The sequence below is a fragment of the Apostichopus japonicus genome, chromosome 19 (genome assembly GCF_037975245.1).
Source record: "Apostichopus japonicus isolate 1M-3 chromosome 19, ASM3797524v1, whole genome shotgun sequence".
NCBI lineage: Eukaryota > Metazoa > Echinodermata > Holothuroidea > Aspidochirotida > Stichopodidae > Apostichopus > Apostichopus japonicus.
This window is the reverse complement of record NC_092579.1, coordinates 20,672,746-20,692,823: the sequence shown is the minus strand read 5'-3', so window position 1 is coordinate 20,692,823 and position 20,078 is coordinate 20,672,746. Positions and strand designations below refer to the sequence as shown.

The following is a 20,078-nucleotide window of genomic DNA, read 5'->3' as shown; positions in this document are numbered from 1 at the left end:
GTATGAGCATGGACATTACCTTTTACCTTTTTTGAGTTAGCAAATCAGCTCTGCCACCAACCTACCCCTTCAATACACTGAAATATTTTCAAAACCAAAGCCATCTAGTATATATAGACTACACAGAAGAAGGCAACTTTTCAGACAGCCTGTTTACCCCCTTTGGACTCAACTAGTGACAATTACTGCCAGGAATCACTTAAGGTGTGTTTTAAGATCATCAAACACATGATTACCACTTCTGAAGCAGATATCATTTACCTGATTGACTGTTTTATGCATTTTTCAAGGTTACTTCAGACCTATCTGTAATTTGGGCCACTTCACAAACTAAAACTGAAGTTGACCAAATTATGTTCACCAAAAGGAAATGATTGCAATGTCAGTGGGGGCACCATCATACCAGGTGTGCGATTCATCAGACCTTAACTTTTGGAGTTTTCAAGGTGGTCAGAATTTGACCCTAAGTGACCTTTGACCTCTTCATAGAACATTCAGTTCTTGTACATTTTGGAGCATGAGGATAATCGCAGCTTTGATTTTGAAGCTATGTCGACAAGGATTTCAGGCTTTTGGCAGCTGATGACTCCAAGTTACATTTGACCTCAAAGTGTAATGCTAAGTGAGGGGGACCTACCACCTAACTATGACACTCTACCGATGCTACAGATGTTCACTAAACTCGACTATGAGGTTTTTGTATTTTGGCCGCTGATGACCTCAATTGACCTTGACTCTGCTAAATAACTGGAGCAGCCAAAGAATTCAGTGCTGTAAATTTACATCCTAATTTTCATGAAATTCATGCAAGATATGCTTGGTGAGTCATCCCATTTACAAGTTGGAACATCACATAAACATACGTTTACCTGCATACATACACCCTTAGCTTCCTTTTTGCACTTTGGCTAGGAATCAATCGAAGATTCCTGGCATAGGATACTTAAAAATTCCTCTCTTCTGAATTTACAGACTCTTTAGGCATTAGATTATCTTTTAGCATCATCACATGACCATCCTTAACGAAAAACCTTTCATAATTTCCATCTGTTAATCTGAGAAAATTTTCAACAAGATACCCCTGAGAATAGCACTTTGAAAACATGCAAGAGAGAAAAATACACCGGTATTTTTAGGTGCAGGGCAGAGATGGTCTTATGGTATTGCAGAAGTATTCAAGACTATGCATGAAATATAGATAGATTTCTGCAGAAAAAAGTGTTTTAAGTACAGCTATCATAACAGTATTCTCCATTTTATCTGTTGCTATTTCAAGGGAAAAAAACTGCATATCCTTAGTGCTTCAATATTTACACACATGGTCATACAAAAAAAAAAGTAGAAACGCTTACATATATATATATTTATATATATATATATATAAAATGTATATATATCTTTTAAGAAGCTGCAATATCGGTGGCTCAAAAAGTTTGTGATCCTGAAAGTCCGAGACTGGCAGGACTATCTGGTAGCTGGATCGAATCACTTTCCGATTCTTCTTCAACTTTAGTCCTATTTCTAATCCTTTTGGAGGAAACTTCCATCGGCTTGTCTCTTTGGATTGATGAAGCGTTCGGCACGTCGCTACCAGAATTGGAACGAAGTCTTCTGGAGGTCTCTCGGGAGCTGTTCCATGGTGGACACCATAGGTGGTTCTGTCCATAGAAGAGTATGAAAGAAAATTACTAGATAGGAATACACAAGCCATTTAGACAAAAGTACTCTGCATAAAGTGTAGATCATGCATGTTACATTTGAAGACTCAAATGAGTCGACAATAGCCAATAATTTTAAGGGCACACACGGATTGCCTTGGGTGATGGGAGGGGGTGGGGGGAGTAACACTTTCTTGGTGGGAGGGGGTCAGAGCCACAGACAGACATGTAAGAACATATAATGATTTCCCTAACTTATGTAATGTCAGAAATGTCAACAACAAAAATTGTATTTTTTATAACCCATCTACTAGTAAAATGTCTAGTATTGTTGTATCAACTACAGTAGTTACAGAATATTATTATAAAATGTAAAAAAATGTAAAAAAAAAAGAATATATTACAACATAAAGGCCAAAAATATTTAAGTTGCAATAGATTTACAAGCTATATTACAATGGAAAGACATGAAGGAAAACTACATAAGAAAGATGACTTTAGAAACAAACCTCAGTTAATTTGTTGTGAACCATTGACAACAGTGCCAGGTTAGAGTTTTATGCCACTTTAAATTTTTGGGGGAACGACCCTTTATTTTGCCGAGGTTCATCAGTTTAGAGTGACAAGACTATTTAGTCTAATACTTTAACCGTTTAGCTCAATTCATCAGATCAAACACGAAATCACAAAAAGAGTTTTACCCAAGGGCGTAGGAACCGGGGGGGCTGGGGGGGTGCCAGCCCCCCCAGTGAAAAATGTGGAGGGGCGGAAGTATCATTCCGCCCCCCCGCTTCGCAAGTCAGAAAACCCCTTTTTCATTTCCAAATGAGAAAAAAAATCTCATTTGGAGCACCAAATTGCATCTAAGGCCTGGTGAAAATACAAAATTAAGTTTACAAAATGGAGTGGGTGTTGAAGTGTGCTATATCGCACCAAATTGCATCTGAGGCTACCTGGAAATGCAAAAAATTCCAAAGGGGAGGGGGACACCCCCTCCCCTTAGACCCCTCCCCCAGGCCGGCCATCAGTCTTCAGCCCCCCCACTCAAAAGTACCTTCCTACGCCACTGGTTTTACCTGTATCAAATGACATGTTTCCAGTGGTAGTACAAATTCGTCAACTTTTGGACAGATGGTATTTAATTTTCATTCAATGGGTGCAAGGGTGTTGTTGTTTTAATATCAATTTAAAGGAACATGCTTTGGTTGAGCGAGTTATTAGAATTTATGTAAAGCAATGGGTTAACATTAACATTTAAGCCTGTACTAGAGGAGCTGATAACATCATCAAGTTAGCCTTTAAAGGAACATGCCGGAGGTTTAGCATATTTTAACAGTGAATAGCTTGAAACTGGATCAGCAGTGTATGAGTGTAAAATCTCAAATTAACCTTGTTCTGGTGGACTACAACATTATTGTGTCTAAAATTCAGCCTACATTTGTCATTTAGGTAGATACTGAAGAAGTGACAAATATGAAGTCATGCTGTCAAGGAAGGAAACATTTCTTTTACAATTATATTAATTCTTGTTCTCATTTCATTATCTGACAAAAACATGTATGGAGAAATGTACTACATCTCAAACCAACCCATAATCAGAAAGCAAAGCCAGAATATTAAAGTGGAGGGTGGAGTGGAGGCAATAAGTTAGTGTTTACTATTGTGAATACATGTGCTAAAAGTTTTTTCCATTTTTTTTATCATTAATATTGATGATAATACTAGAGTTTCTGTTAATGGAAAAAAAATGCCTAATATCTTTGCACTTGTGTAGCAAGTCAGTCAATTTCATAGCAAAATTCTCTCTGGTAAATGGAGCAACACAGTTCAGAGTGGGTTTAGTGGTACTGGATAAGTGTTTGGTAGGGTCACAGACAAAATCTAAGAGATGGGGAATCTAGGTCCCACCCCTGGCTGCATCCAAAACAGCAAAATACTAAGTAACTGGGTGTTTATTTACAAATAAATTACAGGTCTTTAATTGAGATGGAGAACAACACACAATAACTGCAATGTCCCTAAATATTCCACTAAGAACCGCCCTCCCCCCTCTCCCATCCTTCCCGACCAATTCTCTTCTAGTCTCTTTACATGTAGAGTTTCCAGCAAGATCTGACCCAACCTGACGTTAATATTGTTACACTCTTTTCAAGATTTTCCTCTATTTATATTTATATCTCTGGGATCAAAGGAAACAATTATCACTGCACAGAACAAAGCCTTATTTGTCAAAACAAACATGACACAATGCACATACAATTTTAGGGAAACCCCCCCCCCCAAAAAAAAAGATAATGCACAGTTGCATATTGAAAAACTAGTAGCAGGTATAATATTGTTTCAAATACACTAGTATTGCATAGCTACTTTCATGATGGGTTAAAGAGCAATTTGCTTTGCGTGAATACTTATTCAGTTCTAGGAAAAAGAGAACGAGCTTGTTATCCTTACAATATTCACCAAATGTACTTTACACTGATTCTGAGGACGAAGTAAATAAACTTGCTGTATTCTTTAACGTTCGGAAAATTCCACTCTCCTCAACTCTGTTGTACTCCATCGCCTTCAGTAAGACTGAATATAACTAAGTGTTATTTCATCCCGGTTTAATAGGGATACTTCTTTCCGGGGTGGGGTGGGGTTGGCAAGGACATAAAATTTAACAACTGCACTCATTCAATACAAAAACTTGGTATCAATTCCATATAAGTTAGGTAACATCTTCGCTTGCGAACTACCATAAATTAAACATTTTAACCGAAAGTTAAAAGTCCCTGATTTATGCTTGACAATCCTGCTAAACGTGCTCGGGTTTATTTAGCAGCGAAGTAAATCTTTGTACGCAAGACAGACTCATTGGTTAGTTTTGAAATTCATTCCAACTTTCTTCGCACATGACCATCTGTGACCCGCTCGCAAACAATAGTCCTACAACCCATTGTCTCCAGCATACTGCTACCAATTATTTTACACAATGTGAGCATCATATCCATCTTGTACTCTCAACGTACCAAACCCAAATGGAAGAAACTTGAAAATGTACCCCACCAAGATGGGGAATATTTTCACTTTCATTAAATGACGTTAACTATTTCCCTGTAAGGTCTGTTCATACCACCGTCTCTTATGCTATTGTCGCATTACAGGAGCAGATGTCACTTACTCTCTTCCTTGGGATCGGGGTAGGAGTAGAAATTTAAGCCCCAATGAATGAGCTGGAGCTTGCGGATTAAACACCAAATGTTTCATCACCTATAGCAGTGGGTAGTTTCACTCAGCATTCTATTAAACACAAAATGTAGTGTAAGCAATGAAACTTGAAATTTTCAACAAGTTACACGATGTTGCATGTTAGTCGCAATGTGACCTTGCATCTAATGGTATATAACAACAACAATGTTAGGACAGTCCTTGAACAAAGCAATTAAACTTACATTAAACTAATGAAACTATACTCAAATTGACAGTTGAATGATCCATTAATTACTAGTTTTGTCATCTCACCTTAATTCTGTCATGGATTGCTTCATTAGTCATCTTAATTCCTTGCATACCTTGAAGGTAGCCATCTTTATCAATCATATCTTTCCTGTCGAGAAAAACAGAAACGAATGAAACTTGCTTAATAAACACCCTTGTTATGGGATCTTAGTATCTATTACGATTAAAACATAAGACAAGATGGCAATCCAGGGCATCTCATCTCTTCTATGATGGAATGGATCTACAATGAACTTTGACCTTGACCCTTAACAACTGCATAAGTTCTAATTTAAAATTTGTCCCATTATAGTCTACATATTTTGTGGTTTAATGACTTTTTCCAACATACTGACAAGCAGAAACTGGCTACAGTTTCTAGGTATTTGACCTTCCACCTATGACATTTATACCAATCACCCAAGATCAAGTTTACAGTACATGGTCAGGCACCTACCCACCAAGTATGAACCTGATCAGACTTACAGTCTAGGAGAAGTTCACGACGCACTCTTTTGCACAATTGAGACCAATTTTAACTCAATTGACCCGTTAACTACAACCCTAAACATCTGTCTTGTTTTTAACTTTGTCTCTTCATTCTCTACATATAATGTGGTTTAATGCCTTTGTCCAACAAGTTGGCATGCAGAAAATGGCTAAAAACCATTTTTTAGATTTCTTGACCTTCGACCTCTTTGACGTCATCAACCACGCAGGCATGAGTTAACATGGTCAGGCACCCACCCACCAACATGGTCAGGCACCCACCCACCAAGCTTGAACTTGACAGGACTTTGGGTCTTGGAGGAGTTTGCGACATACTTAATTTGCTCACTCACTCACAAACACACATACCCGCCCACCCACCCACATACACACTCACTCACTCACATTTCTGATGTGGGATGAAGTACAATATCTCATCTCCCTATACATTACATGAAGGGAGATGAGATCAAAACAAACTCAACACAAAGTCACAACAGTTCTGCTTTACAGCAACAAATAGATAGTGGTCTACTTTAAAATGCACTGTGCAGTTTTCAGTACAGTCAACTGTTAAGAGTGTAAATTTAAAAATCATATTGTTACAAGCAACTTATTTTAGCTGCCCACCCTTCCTCCACTCAACCCCACCCCAAATCGACTTCTATTTACCTTCCTTCCTTCCAATCCTTTACATCTTGAGATAGTTTAAAATGTTGTTACCAAGACACATCGTTACCTTTCAACCAGTTACATTTATGGTATTTACATTCAGTTTGGGATTATCCAATAACTTGTTTCAATAAAGTACATTGCATTTACTTTTCCCAGTCAGTTTCTTATTTTTGAATTGTTTTACAAAAGAATAAAACATAGATAGTATGTTGCCAGCTGACAAAACCTTGGTTCAAATAAAACATGTTTAGAGAGTGAAACTTACTTATGACTGGTTAAAATGTCCCTGTAACTATCGCTACCACTGGACTCCCATGTCTAGCGATGAGCCGTGCTTGTACTCCGACTGAGCCATATCTCCTAAATTTTCTATAGCAACCTTTTGTGGGGAGAATAAACTGCAGCGGAAGATGAAAGAAAAGAGAACCAACAATGTAGACAGACAGAGGGTGAAAGAAGAACAAACAAAACACACTCAATGAACGTAAAAATATGTACGTCAGGAAGCAGGTGGATGGCAAAATACCTCTTGCAGTAATGAGCTTAAAAATCATCCATCACTGATAGCAACGACTGGGGTATGCCCTTTAACCTTTTCAATGCCTTAGGTGCCCTCTTCATCATCCTACAACTTTATCATCTAAGTCAGGGCTCTAAGACTGTCCAAAACGGACAGCGAAATTTGCGCCAAGGGCCAGTAAATATTGAGCAGCTGCGGGAAATGTTAAGGTTTATCCCTGATGGCCTGTAAATGACTATTTCACATGTAACAAAGAAAGTTGACAAATTTGACTGAGTTTGTAAAGAAATAAAACTGTTTAAACATGAAGATATAACATAATAAGTGATAAAAAGCACCCCATACTCATAGCTAGTACAGAAACTACTGTTCATGTTCCAAAACCTTGCATCAGTAACTACTGGGCTGTGTTCGCAACACGGTAACATGTGTTACAGTTTGCACAGTAATTACTGGAAAGCTGTTACACGTTGAAGTCTGACAGGTGAAAATTTGCAGTAAATTAAAAGAAACTAAATTTTAAATTGTATTTTTTTTTTTTTTTTAAATTTTAAGATTTTTAAAAAATGCAGTAAGAAAAAACTTGTAGTAATTACTGTAACACATGTTACCATGTTGTGGAACATGAACAGTAGTTATTGTACTAGTTATGAGTATTGGCTGTGAAAAACTATTGAAGAATGCAAATGATAATTGTATGTTTCTTTTGAAAATGGATGGGGAAAATGCATACTCTTTTTATTGTCTTGTGGAACACATGGATGCAGTTGCATAAGACTACAATTTGCACCTAGAGGTATCAGAAGTTCATAACGAGTATGACAAACTTGACCTAATTTGAAAGTGTTTAAAAAACACACCTACTACCAAAAATTAGAAGTAGTGATTAAAAAGTGCAAAAGATTTATGTGTTGTTTCCAATAACTTCTACTTATGGCCATTGCTAAGATGTTTGCAAGCTGTACAGTAAAAGAAATTACTGGAGCACCAATAGTGCAGTAGCTCATACTACAATGTCTTTCCCACAGATTTTGTGTAGTTGAGTAGGCCACCCTCTTAATGGTATTCTTCCTTCTACAGCTACTTGAATAAGCTGGAAACAGTGTCTTATTGTCTTGGTAGATTTTTTTCTATAAATAGTTCTTGCATGATTTTTTTTTTTTGGAAGATGGTCAATTAATTTAGAGGGTGGGCTATGTGCCAAAATTTAGGGACTGGATAGGAGATGGTACATTAGATGCATATATGGGTAAGTTTCAGGGTTAAGAACAGGACAATTTAGGGAACTTGAGAACCTAACTGTATATTAAAGTAAACATTTTTGAGATAACAAATACTGGACAGCCCTTTTACACGACTATACCAAATTTGGGTGGGTTGTTATTTAAGTGCAACAGCAGGGGTATAGAAATTTGAGACACACATGCGTGCATTGCTTCCAACATACAAAAGCTGTAAATAACACACTAGTCTTTTTTTTAATTTTTGATATTGTGATCACTAAATGAGAACAGAAAGTTTGTACAACATACTTCTTCATGTGAAGTCGACTGGTAAGCTTTGTTTGTGCTGTCAGTTATATGAAAATGAGGTGAAGTAAGTGCATGTTAATTTGAGGAAAATGTTACTGTTTTTTCAGTGCTGTAGAGGTGGATGTAGGCTTGCTGGTTGAGGATGTTGAAGGCAATGTTGATGTCGGTGATAAGCTTTCAAATGACTGAGCCTCTCACTGAAAAGACGTATTATTCTTCGCTTATAACCTCCAATGTTTCCTCAACTGATTTCCCTTCAGCAGTGCTGCAGTTTGAGGTGGTGGCAAGGTATACTGTCCCAATGCACCATCGTCAGTCAAAAAGGGTGATCAAAAGGCTGTCGTTTTGGTCATCAATGCCGACTGTAGACCCTTTACTGTTGATGGCGGTAGCACATGGATCTGCAGGAATTTGATAAAGTAGAAAATAAATCTTAATTGAAGGACATTTGTGTAACATTATCAGCATTGGTTTCACTGGATGGTACTTTAAGTATGAAGGTAGTTAGTTTCTGTTGATCAGTGAGATGGAGTAAACATATGTGTTGATGTGCTATGGAGTGAATTTCCGCTGTGTGTGTGTGTGTGTGTGATGCTTATATAGACTCGTATAAAGATGACAATGATGAGACAATATGGAAATGTCTATTTAGGTGATAAACATGAGGGTGCCTGGTCCGAATTGTGATTTCAGACTGATGGTGACATCAGTGCAGTGGGTGAACACACCCTGATGTAACATACCAAGTTAATAATACAATGCGGTTCTCGAACCTCTAGTCTTGCCTAGTTACGCAACAGTGGGTTTTTCCTTTGATCGCCAACATGATTGGTGGTCATGTAAAGTTAACATAATTAACATATTTTGTGTTAAACAAGCTAAAGCGTTAGTTATGCCAATTTGCTACATAATTAACATATTTCATGCCTAAAATCTAATCAGTTCGAGAGCTCCTTATTGTGCACCCTTATAACAAGTTCCATCATCAGATCTTGTATGGTCCTCAACATTTTTTATGTTAGACCTCAAGTGCCTAAGGTGCTTAGATGTAAAATGGTGATACTTAGAAGCACTTTTTAAATCATTTTCATTTTCAAAAATGTAGCTTTTTCTTAAATGAAATCCACTTACTTTACGTGGTTCTTTGAGAGCTTGTGATTTGCTCATGCTCACACTATAAGTGTCGTTGTGTCGCCGTAGTTGCCATTTATACGGTCGAAAGAGTGCTAGGCTAGATCGATCTAGCATATTTTTAACAGTGTTTCCACTTTACACTGGCCCACCTGAAATACTGGTTATAAGTTCTGTTCTGCGACTGCACACTTGACTAAATTTTATTTTTACAATTATTTTACTAATAATGTGGGATATTTTTGAAATTCCTGAACATTTTGACGAATCGGGGACATTTTCGGGGACACTTGCTCATCGGGACAGCACACTGTAATTGGGGACTGTCCCCGAAAATCGGGGACGTCTGGTCGCCTTAGTCTAAGCCAATATGCCACCAACCCATGAGGTACATTGGTGATAATTCCTTGTTAGTTGAGCACACTGACCATACAACACAGTATTTATGTAATAATGTTAAAGCCTGTCCTCTCATAAATATGCAGAGATGTGTTGGTCATTGGCAATGTAAAACCATATAAAAGAAGAACTTTGAACTTTCAGTTATTGAGATAAATGTCATCTGTGACCACAGTAAAGATGTTAATTTACATCTTTGAAAATAGGGATTGTCTTGTGCATACATTAGGGCCATATATCATTGATTTCTGGAATTATTATTACATACAAACCTGTATTAAAGCCTTAAACCTAACTATGATCTTCTTCTACCTGAAACTATGAAGTTAGACTTATGGTTACTGTTGTATCAGTTGTGGTTGACAGAGCCAGTTTTCGTAAGTACTTGTCATTTCGGGGGTGACCCGTTAACTACAAGCCTTAACAGCTAAATCTGTCTTGTTTTAAACTTTGTCTCTTCATTCTCTACATATGTGGTTTAATACCTTTGTCCAACAAGTTGGCATGCCGAAAATGGCTATAAAAAAAACAATTTTTAGATTTCTTGACCTTCAACCTCTTTGACGTCATCAATCATGCAGGCATGAGTTAACATGGTCAGGCACCCTTTCACCAAGCTTGAACTTGACAGGACTTCGGGTCTAGGAGGAGTTAGCGACATACTTAATTTTGCTCACTCACTCACAAACACGCACCCATACACGCATGCAATGGGGTAAATTATTTTTCTTTGAATACAAAAACCAGAGAGGTGTTCATAAATTAAACATTATACAGCTGTTGAAATTTGGAAAAAATAGATATTACCCAATGCATCATGGGCAAACAAATTTATCTGCTACGGACCTGGATAATCCACTATGTGGACATTCCCAGACAGTGCCCTACAATCGATTTAGCCTCAAATTGTAGCTCTAGTACATCCTCTAGTGGTTATTGGCTGGTTGGTTGGTATACTGTAGCTTGTTCTTGGTTGGTTGATGGTTGGTGGGTGGGTGGAGTTATTCAGCATAAGGAAGCATGAATATCTATAAAATATGCCAAATATAATGAACAATCAAGCATTTCTTTACATAATGATGTAGTAGAATATCACTTAAAACATGCATTAAAATCAGGAAAAAATTATAATACTAGGCCTACATTTTGAGCCTTTGTAAGAGGCAGTAGACTGGAATTAGTTAGTGCATGGTGGAGGTATTTGGTGGTTGTCGACTATGACGATTTTGGAATCATTTAATTATCTGGAAATATCATATACTTTATGTGAAAATTTCCACTATAATTGTGACATAACAACCATTTTACATTGGTAATTTATTACCCCCAAGAGTTCCATTTTACATTGGTAATTTATAACATTTTCCATTGGAAATTTATTACCCCCAAAGTTCCAGTACTGGTACTTTGATTGCAAATGGGTATATGCCAACTTTGCTTGACATTTTGAATTTTGTATCCCATAAAGTATGTGTTTGTAAATATAAAAGTGAGCAATTGAACATTGTGCTACAAAGTATCATAAAATTCAACATTGAGCACAAAAAAAAAATATGCTCACATCAGAAATTCATTATTTCAACCAATTTGTGGCAAATGATAATTGAGCACTACATTAATTAATAATAGCCAGCTAGCACAAATTCAAACTTTAAACAACAAGGTGCAGTGAACATTTTTAAGTCACCCTAACTTATGGGAATGTTAATGTGCTGTCAAAATTTTACGATATTTGTTTGCAATTTTCATACAATTTATCGTTTTGCCGAAAATAGGTCACGACATCTTTGCCGCCCGATATGCATATGCACTTATATCGCCTACTCGTACGTTTACTAGCCTAAGTGCATACATGCACTTCTTGTGACGCATAGTTACCTTATAATTAAAATAGTAAATCATGAACATGTATATACGAATGCTTTAAATAAAGGGATAATAATCACTTAATATGGTGTATGTCTACCCTTGTCCCAAGTGACTAAACAACCGTCATGTTTGGATGATTCTAACGTTTTCTCAAAACTGGTTCACATAAAACGTGATGAATGACAACCTAGTAACACAATAACGAGTTAACATAAGGCCTTGGCTGAAAAGCGATTTACGAATGAAATCGAAATGGATGTTTCATGCTCTAGTCAAATCAATATTACACAAGAGGCATAACCTATGCACCCTAGGTTATTCTCCATCTATAACTTTGCCTCTACCAACATATCAACAGAATGGGTGATTTTACTAACCTGAAAAGAGAGATTAATGTCAGGACTATTTCGGAGACACAGTTACACTAGTCACAAACTTTATTATTGGGCAACTGCGCCCTCTCAATCCGTAGTCTGCTATATCATATCAAATTAATTTTGAAGGGGCTGGGGCAGAAAGAGGAGGGGGGAGGGGAGAGCTCATTACAAAAATCTTATTCCATTTGAATGATATCAAAGATTTTAAGGATTCTTCATGTAAACTAAGAAAATCTGGCAATTTTATACATTACATTGGCCCACATGTACTTAATTTGCTTGTTATTGCTTTTTGTTAGTTATTAGTTTGGGGGGGGGGGTGTGGGTGGGGGAGTTTTGTGCCCATTACAGAAATCGTATGCCATTTGGGTGATATTTTAAGGATTCTTCATATACACTAAGAAGACCTGGCAACTTTATACAAAACGTGGACCCACATGTGCTTATTTTATTTTATTCATTGTTTTTCGTTAATTATTACATACATAAGTTACATTGGTGACGGATTTTGTATAAAAGGGAAATCTAAATAATTGCTTAACATGGCCTAATGATGTTAAAAGTTTCTGGGTCAACATTTTACCATGGAATTGTTGAAAGAAAGCAATTGTAAAAGGGTTCATATCCGAGTGGTATTTGGACACATAAAGAGATTTACAAAATGACAGCTAGCAGACCTAATCCAGTAATATCTTTAATTGCTGTTTCTGGAGTTCAATTTTCAGAAATATCTCTGTGTTAGGAATAAATGTTATTTTTGTTGATATAAGAATTGCACTACAGAGGAAAGGAGTAACGCCTAGGCTTAAGTCTTTCCAGTTTATATACCGAACACTTTCAATATCGATATCGATTTTAGATCTAAAATCATGGTAAGAACAGATTCACCTGCTCTGTGAATATGCTATTATAATTGTAATTATAGTTATGCACATTATTAGCACACATTTATTAATTGTATTACTTACCCATAACTAAGGAAAAGTGATTTAATTCAGACATTCAAGTTGGAATATTTTACAGGCTACTCACATTCACTGCATAGCAACCCTAGTAGTCAACAGAGTGCAATTCATTACTTCCTTACTAAGGTCTTGATAGGCTACCTAAATTTGGCGTCGTCTGTCGCGTGGCATATACCTCATGAATATGGATATGCCACTAAATGTCATTCTAGCTTGTCATATAGATATAGGCCTACACATGATACATTTTCAGAAAAATAGACAAGAAAAACACAAACTAAAATGGACATTCCAAATATTTCAATGCTGTTTATTGTTTTATTGCCCAGCTGAAAATTATGTAGAAATTAATTCCAATTTAAAGTTTGAAATGATCCATGTTACCAAACAGCATTCAATTGGCTTGTGGAAGATTTAAGGAGCCCAAACATTGTACAGTACTTACTGCATAGGTAATCAAAGCAATAAACATACAAATGAATTAGTCTTAGCTACTACAATTATTATCAAGTGTCAAAGCAAGTAAAACTGGCTCTTGATCGGTAAAAAGCACTTGAAACCTCTGCTATAGATCAATTAGTCTTCAACTTGATTAATATGCAGAATAATAATGATAATACCATACCAGTTATGCAGGCCCTGTGTTTGACAACTTTATTTGATACTGTCTTTCCTTAAACAATTGTGAAAATTACTAGACATAAGATGACTTTCTTGGACAACTTTTTACACCGTTATGGATGATTGTCACCAACTTTCATCAAATGAAACTAATTATGTCATCTTTGTGCAATCACATAACAATTAATATATGGGATAGATAGGTTAATGCTTTATGATGAAATTACCCCATTTGTCAATTGTGTTAACATTTATGATCCAGCCACTGTAACCAGACTGCAAAAATGCGTATTGTGTAAAAAAAATTATCTCAGATGTTTGTCATTGTACCATACACCAGTGGTATATTGTCAAACTACAAATGAATGATTTATTGGGAAGAAAATAGACATTTCGAGCCCTAATTAACATGAACAAAATTTAGAAGCCAACTTGGTTTTCCAAATATGACCAAACATACAACCTGAACATACTGTCCAAATGCAAGAAACTAGGAAGACCGAACAGTACATTGCTGTAATTGCTATCTTGCAATGCACTCCAATGTAATCAACTTTTATCTTTCATCAGTCCAAGGAAGATATTCTGCACGTTAGATTAGTACAGTAGGCCATTAATGTAAAGTTTGCCTGCAAATACACTCCATTCAAGTTGATTATTAAGAAAACTGTCTCCGCATAGTCTACATTAATTATTCTCATACATTCTGTCAAATTTAGCAAGGAATTTGTTGACTTTCCGGTTGTATCAATATCTTATACCTCCTTTGGAGAATACATAGAGAAATAAACTGAAACTGAATTGTGATCATGCCCCCATTGAAAGCACACATGTCAAAGCCCAGCACATCAAAACTTACAAACCATTTCACAAGGCTGCTTCAGCGACTTTATCCCTCTTACTGATGAAACGATTACCCAGCACATAGTACCTTTGCAGTTTATCTCTGGACTCAGCAGGAACATTATCTAGCCCAATTCTCGTGCAACTTACAATGTCTTCTGGAGGTATCAGGGGAGCATCTTCTAGCCAAATAGCTGGGTTCAAAATTAAGCTATCCTTATCGAATAGTTCCTTTGTGACTTTCAAAGCATCGGACAGTTTGCCCGGACCACTGCACAATGCATTCGTCTTCAACTCCTTTGAAGATTTGCGTCTCTCTGATCGAAATTTCCGCATCATGTTTTCACCTTCGAGGGGTTCGACCGCTCGCAGTAAGACAACGCTGCCCTCACCTGTGTGAGTATGTGATTAAATAAGAGATTGTCTTAAATGCAGCATTGTTCCAGAGTTCTAACAAAGTCACGTTTGCTGCCAATAACTGTCCTAACTTGAGTGAAGTCACTCCATAATCTCTAAATGTGGGAAAAATAGACATGCATGTTAGACAACATTGCATTGTACTATCAAGATTAACTAAATACTGTTTAGGGTACTAGAGAAAAATCATTTCTTGGAGAGGATAAGTAGTGGGAAGGGGGGGGGGGGTGACAACAAAGGTGTATTTCAATTACAGTAAGAAAGACAAGTTACTGAATATACATTTCTCTCTGTTTCCCTCCTTCCATTCCCTACCCTCTATCTCAAAAAAAAAAAAATTACCAGTAATTATACTGATGAAGGCTGGTTGGTTTAAAACTGACTACGGATAAAGCTAAAGGGTTTAATACTTATGTTACAAATCTAGAAAAGGAACCAACAGAACTACTAAGCTAAGCGAACATGTATCAGAGGAAATAGTTATGAAAAAAATGACAGTTATACAAGGTTAGGCATTCATCAACATGATGCAACAAGCTGGATTTCTAATACAAACCTTTGCAGGATATATTCATACAGTGGTACATTCCATAGATGATGTAGACATATAAACTTCCCGGCATCATAAACATAGCTTGATTTCTGTGAGTTTTCCTTCTCTTGTATGAATGGCAGGCAGAGTCTTTCACACCGAGGTAAGCCTCGGTCTCCACAATTCGTCCCGTTATTCTTACACCATCTACGAGTCTTACTAATATTTTACCCAAAAGGGCCTTTGCCAGAGATATACAATCCTGATTATAAAAATTGGAGCCAAGTCTGAGCGGTGTTTGGCTTTCTTTTATATTTGTCTCTTGTTCACTTTTGTCAGACTGGACTGTTGCATCCATTACAGTAGTGCATATTCTAGCACATTTCTTTGGTACATTGTTGGTCTCCTTTGCTGTCTTTCCTATATGTCTCTTCATGTTTAATGCTATACTGCGGTGCATTCTGCAAAGAATTCTCACTCAGGCTAGTCCCTACTGAAAAAGATGAATGTATGCAGCAAAACATTAAAGGGTGTGAAGACTCGCGCATAAAGAAACGTCTAATGCCGGTAATCTGACCTAGTTTTGATTGAGGTGTAACAGAAGTGTTAGACACCACCATCGATCCCAGAAAATACACACACACAGCTTGCTATCGACAGTAATTAGACACTAGTGTACAGTCAGTACATACATCTGCGGTCCAATACCCACAGCACAGTGTATAAACGATACATCAATGGACATCTCAGGTCCAGCTAAAGATAACAAGGTATCACATTTCATTACTGTCTGCATTTTGTAGCGACACAAAGAAAACTTCACTTGCAAGCAACTGAAAGTTAACTTTTGCAGATGGCAGCACGCGGTTTGGGGCGAGTCTTCAATGACTTTAAGCAGACAAAGAACAGAAAGTGTTGTGATTCCATTTGAGTTATACATTATGGTGAACAGACATCGCTGATTTTCGAGGACAGTCCCTGATTCCAATGATTCGTCCTTGATTAACAAGTGTCCCCGAAATTGTCCTAGATTTAACAAGAAGTCCGTGAAATTTCAAAATACAACATTTTATTCTCACAAGATTTAGAAAATTTTGCAAATTTTACCCTCCTGCCTGTTAATTGTTACCCCTCCCCTTAGACCCCTTCCCCATGTCGAACATTCCAACTTCAACATTTAGTCCCAGACTCTTATTTCAATAAAATGTGGTCACCTTTTTTTACAGGATACCCCATTTCAAATTCTTACTGTACAGTAGCTTACGACAAGAAAAGTGATCAAGGCTTATTTGCTCATGTCGAATTGGGGCTATGAGGTGCCTTGTGCCCACAAGACGTACGGCTTGGTTTGTAAACAAGATAGCTATAGATAACTACAGCTGTGTTGAACATCACATTAAGTATGTATACTGCCTTGTTTTGAAGTGATGTTTCTGAGAGAGGTCACAGAACACATGTCAATTATGAACAAACCCAAAATCGATCTGACACATTCCATATTTAAATCTCTGATATATATATACTTGGTCCTTATTTTTCCAGTCTAAATTTAAGAAAACCCCATTTCTTAATATAAAATGCAGAAATCTTGTGCTGTTGTGGTGTGTAGTTAAATACAAGATCAATTTCATTTGTTGTCATTCATCCTGCCACTTCTTTGTCATTTGCTTTAAAGGCATTGAAGACTCCCCCCAAACCGTGTGCGGCAATCTGAAAAAGTTAACTTTCCGTTGCTTGCAAGTGACCTTTTGTTCGTGTCACTACAAATGCAGACGGTACAGTAATGAAACGTGATACCTTGTTATCTTTAACTGGACCTGAGATGTCCATCGCTGTATTGTTTGTACACTGTGCTTAGGGTATTGACCGCAGCTGTATGTAATGACTGTACACTAGTGTCTAAGTACCGATGGTAGCAAGCTGTGTGTGTGTATTAGCTGGGATCGATGGTGGTGTCTAACACTTCTGTTACACCGCATTCAACACTAGGTCAGATTACCGGCATTAGACCTTTCATTTTGCGCGAGTCTTCACACCATTTAAGTTATTTGCTGTGTTATTGCTAAGCATTACTTGAGGCATTCACTACTTTGTTCTTTGTCATACTTTCTAATGCTATGTTAGCAGCTACCATATTTTTTTGAAACCATAACACTACACAACAAAGGTATAACATTATGATTTGCTTTTCTTACACAGTGGTCAATTCACTCAATTATCATTACTTGTAAATCGTTTGAGATTTACCACATACTGATTTGGAGCTATAAGTTATTATAATTAATATCACGGTATCACACAACGAAGACACTGCGAATAACCTAAGCTAGTGTTTTTATGTGAATCTACGTTAGGCTACACATCAGAATAACAAATACAAAATACGCAAAGGCCTAGCCTTGTACTGATACTATAGAAATGCTACAATTTTCATTACTTAGCTAAGAAGTATAGGTCTTTATACATCAGCTAAACCCTTCAATTAGAACTTTGAGGTGAAAAGGTCTCGCAAATCTGGCCATGGACTCACTGCAACGTTCACCCTACAGTAACTGGTGACAGTAGTTTGTTTATAGTCTTAGGAACAATGACGTAAGGTGATTCCCCATTCGCAGTTTCAGGGGTGATGATTTTGCCAGCCAATTGGAGGGAAGAAACCTCATTATTCGTTTCCATTGAAATGCAGTTACCCAACATTCGAAGTGACACGAACTGTGAGAACTAAATTGAAACTGCTCAACTATTGAGGAAATATTGCCACATGGAGTGAAGAAGGTGTGTATCTCAAGGGCACCGTCTATATACAACTTGTGCCACTGGCTTCCAGTAACAACTTGAGCCACGTAAATAACAACCAGGAGCGGATTGCTTTACTGCATTACCTTTGCTTGTTTCAAAACCTCTCTTTGTATAGAAGTCTCAACAAACAATGTTCTGGAAGGCGGTGGCATAAAGGAGGTGCGCGCAATTTTCACCAAGTTATAGCTGTAGATCAGCAGTCCGAAACCTTTTTAGGCCATGGCCCCGGGCCCAGCCACAATTTTGGCATTCAACCGCAACTCATCGATGTTCCACATATTACCCACACTGCCCTACACGCCGGCACCATTTATTACAATGCCACTGGAATGTGGTTGATTTAGTGATTGGTGCCTCTGTTCCCTTGCCACAACTTCTTTAATTTTGGATACGACAATGAAATCCAGGCCATTGGCACACGGGCCATCGTGTCCAGTACTACGATACTTCGAATTACTATTTTTCCCACCCTGCGATTTCTGAATGATCTTGTGTCCCATCGAAAATCTTTAAGTTCTTTCACAGGCCAAATATGGATTTGCCTCTTGAACATATATTTATAATGTCTTCAGAGTTTATATGACACATTGCTGAAACCTCGTTATCTTTGGAAAAATACACTTAACTAAAATGTGCTTTTTCGACGTAGAAAGCTTGATAATCTCGAAGAAAGCCTTCGGCTTTCCATAGTTGTATATCGAATCCATTATCGAATAAGTGTAACGAGGAACGCGGAATAAGTAACTAACTTCACACCGGTTCGTTCAAATTCCATTCAGATTGTTTAAGACCGAACTTCTTTTGCAAGTTGCAACTAAATCAGCCCAAAGGACATGTGATGAAAAGGTTAGATCGTTTAAGTTTTTAAAAATTATTTATTTGATCAACGCATTATGTGGAGATTTTAGCTTCTAGAATTGTACAAAGTGGTGTTAATTTTAAGTTGTAACATGTAATCGTAGGTGTACTGTGTGTATGCATTGGCTATTCAAATTATTGTACAGAATCGTTTTGCTCTACCTAGTTACGCGAAATTGTTTCCTCAGGGTAACTGTATAGCCTACCGTACCCACTGTAGGCTACTGTCAACTGCAATTTACAATATGGTGTAAGATCGCTCAAAGGCCATGCATCTAGCCTGTACACAACAAAGAAATTGCCGACGTGAAGGAACAAGAGGTACTGGGATAACGCACATACTTAAGTTAGAACATCATGACTGTTCATCATTCGTGTTGTTAACACGGCCTGACTTTAGAATCCGTACCATATGAATGTGCAAGCTTACTTCGAATGTTTTTTATGTTGTTTCCATTTCCAGTTACAAATCTGCATCAAAACTATGGCAGGAGATTTTCGAACAAATTTTCTCCAGATTTGCAAGGATAACCATATTCAACCCCAGGAGAGCATTTTAAGTTATTTAGATGGAAGTTTGGGTGACATCAACAAACATGGATCCATGAAGACTAGTAAATTAAGCTCAACTTTGGATTTGTCAACCTGTTCATTATCACCTGAAACTTGTGAAGTATTGGGGAGAGTGCTTGCTTCAGACCACTATTACTCCGAGCTCAAACTATCAGATTGTATGATTGGGGATGAAGGTACGTGCATGTGTAGTTCAATGTAGATTTGGTAATGGTAGTCATTTTATTCACTGTTGCTAGATTTTCAGTGTATAAGTTAGTAGCATGGAGATTAAAAATTTGATGGTCAGAAGTAGGTTCCCTTCTAGTTCTATAGCATATTTAATCCAAAAGATGTGTTT

General features: G+C 37.2%; 2 protein-coding genes across 12 annotated transcripts in view; one reads left to right on the top strand and one right to left on the bottom strand.

Moving 5' to 3' along the window:
• Positions 1-20,078, top strand: part of LOC139960441 (leucine-rich repeat-containing protein 45-like) — a 35,983-nt gene that overhangs the window by 969 nt on the left and 14,936 nt on the right. Inside the window, exons 1-2 of one of the 2 annotated variants that reach the window (XM_071958792.1) lie at positions 18,863-19,153; positions 19,629-19,914. In XM_071958792.1, the coding sequence (XP_071814893.1) occupies positions 19,650-19,914 (265 nt within the window). In that variant the 5' untranslated portion in view covers positions 18,863-19,153; positions 19,629-19,649. Of the gene's footprint in view, positions 1-18,862; positions 19,154-19,628; positions 19,915-20,078 lie in introns of those variants that run through there. The other variant, XM_071958791.1, reaches the window with a different exon arrangement.
• Positions 1,204-18,313, bottom strand: LOC139960442 (putative 3-methyladenine DNA glycosylase). Of its 10 annotated transcripts, XR_011790518.1 has the most exons (8): positions 17,946-18,171; positions 15,533-16,001; positions 14,576-14,951; positions 10,731-10,912; positions 8,451-8,755; positions 6,568-6,700; positions 5,163-5,247; positions 1,204-1,658 (listed from the first exon to the last, which is right to left on the bottom strand). XR_011790518.1 is itself a non-coding variant. In XM_071958796.1 (3 exons), the coding sequence occupies exons 2-3, from the start codon at positions 15,966-15,968 to the stop codon at positions 14,584-14,586; spliced, it is 804 nt and encodes a 267-aa protein (XP_071814897.1). In that variant the 5' UTR covers positions 15,969-16,001; positions 18,039-18,193; the 3' UTR covers positions 13,385-14,583. The 10 variants fall into 10 exon arrangements, 4 of the variants coding, with proteins under 4 accessions (XP_071814897.1, XP_071814895.1, XP_071814894.1 ...); XR_011790520.1 differs by lacking the exons at positions 14,576-14,951; positions 15,533-16,001 and having other exon boundaries at positions 17,946-18,313; XR_011790519.1 differs by lacking the exons at positions 14,576-14,951; positions 15,533-16,001; positions 17,946-18,171 and adding an exon at positions 11,831-12,122.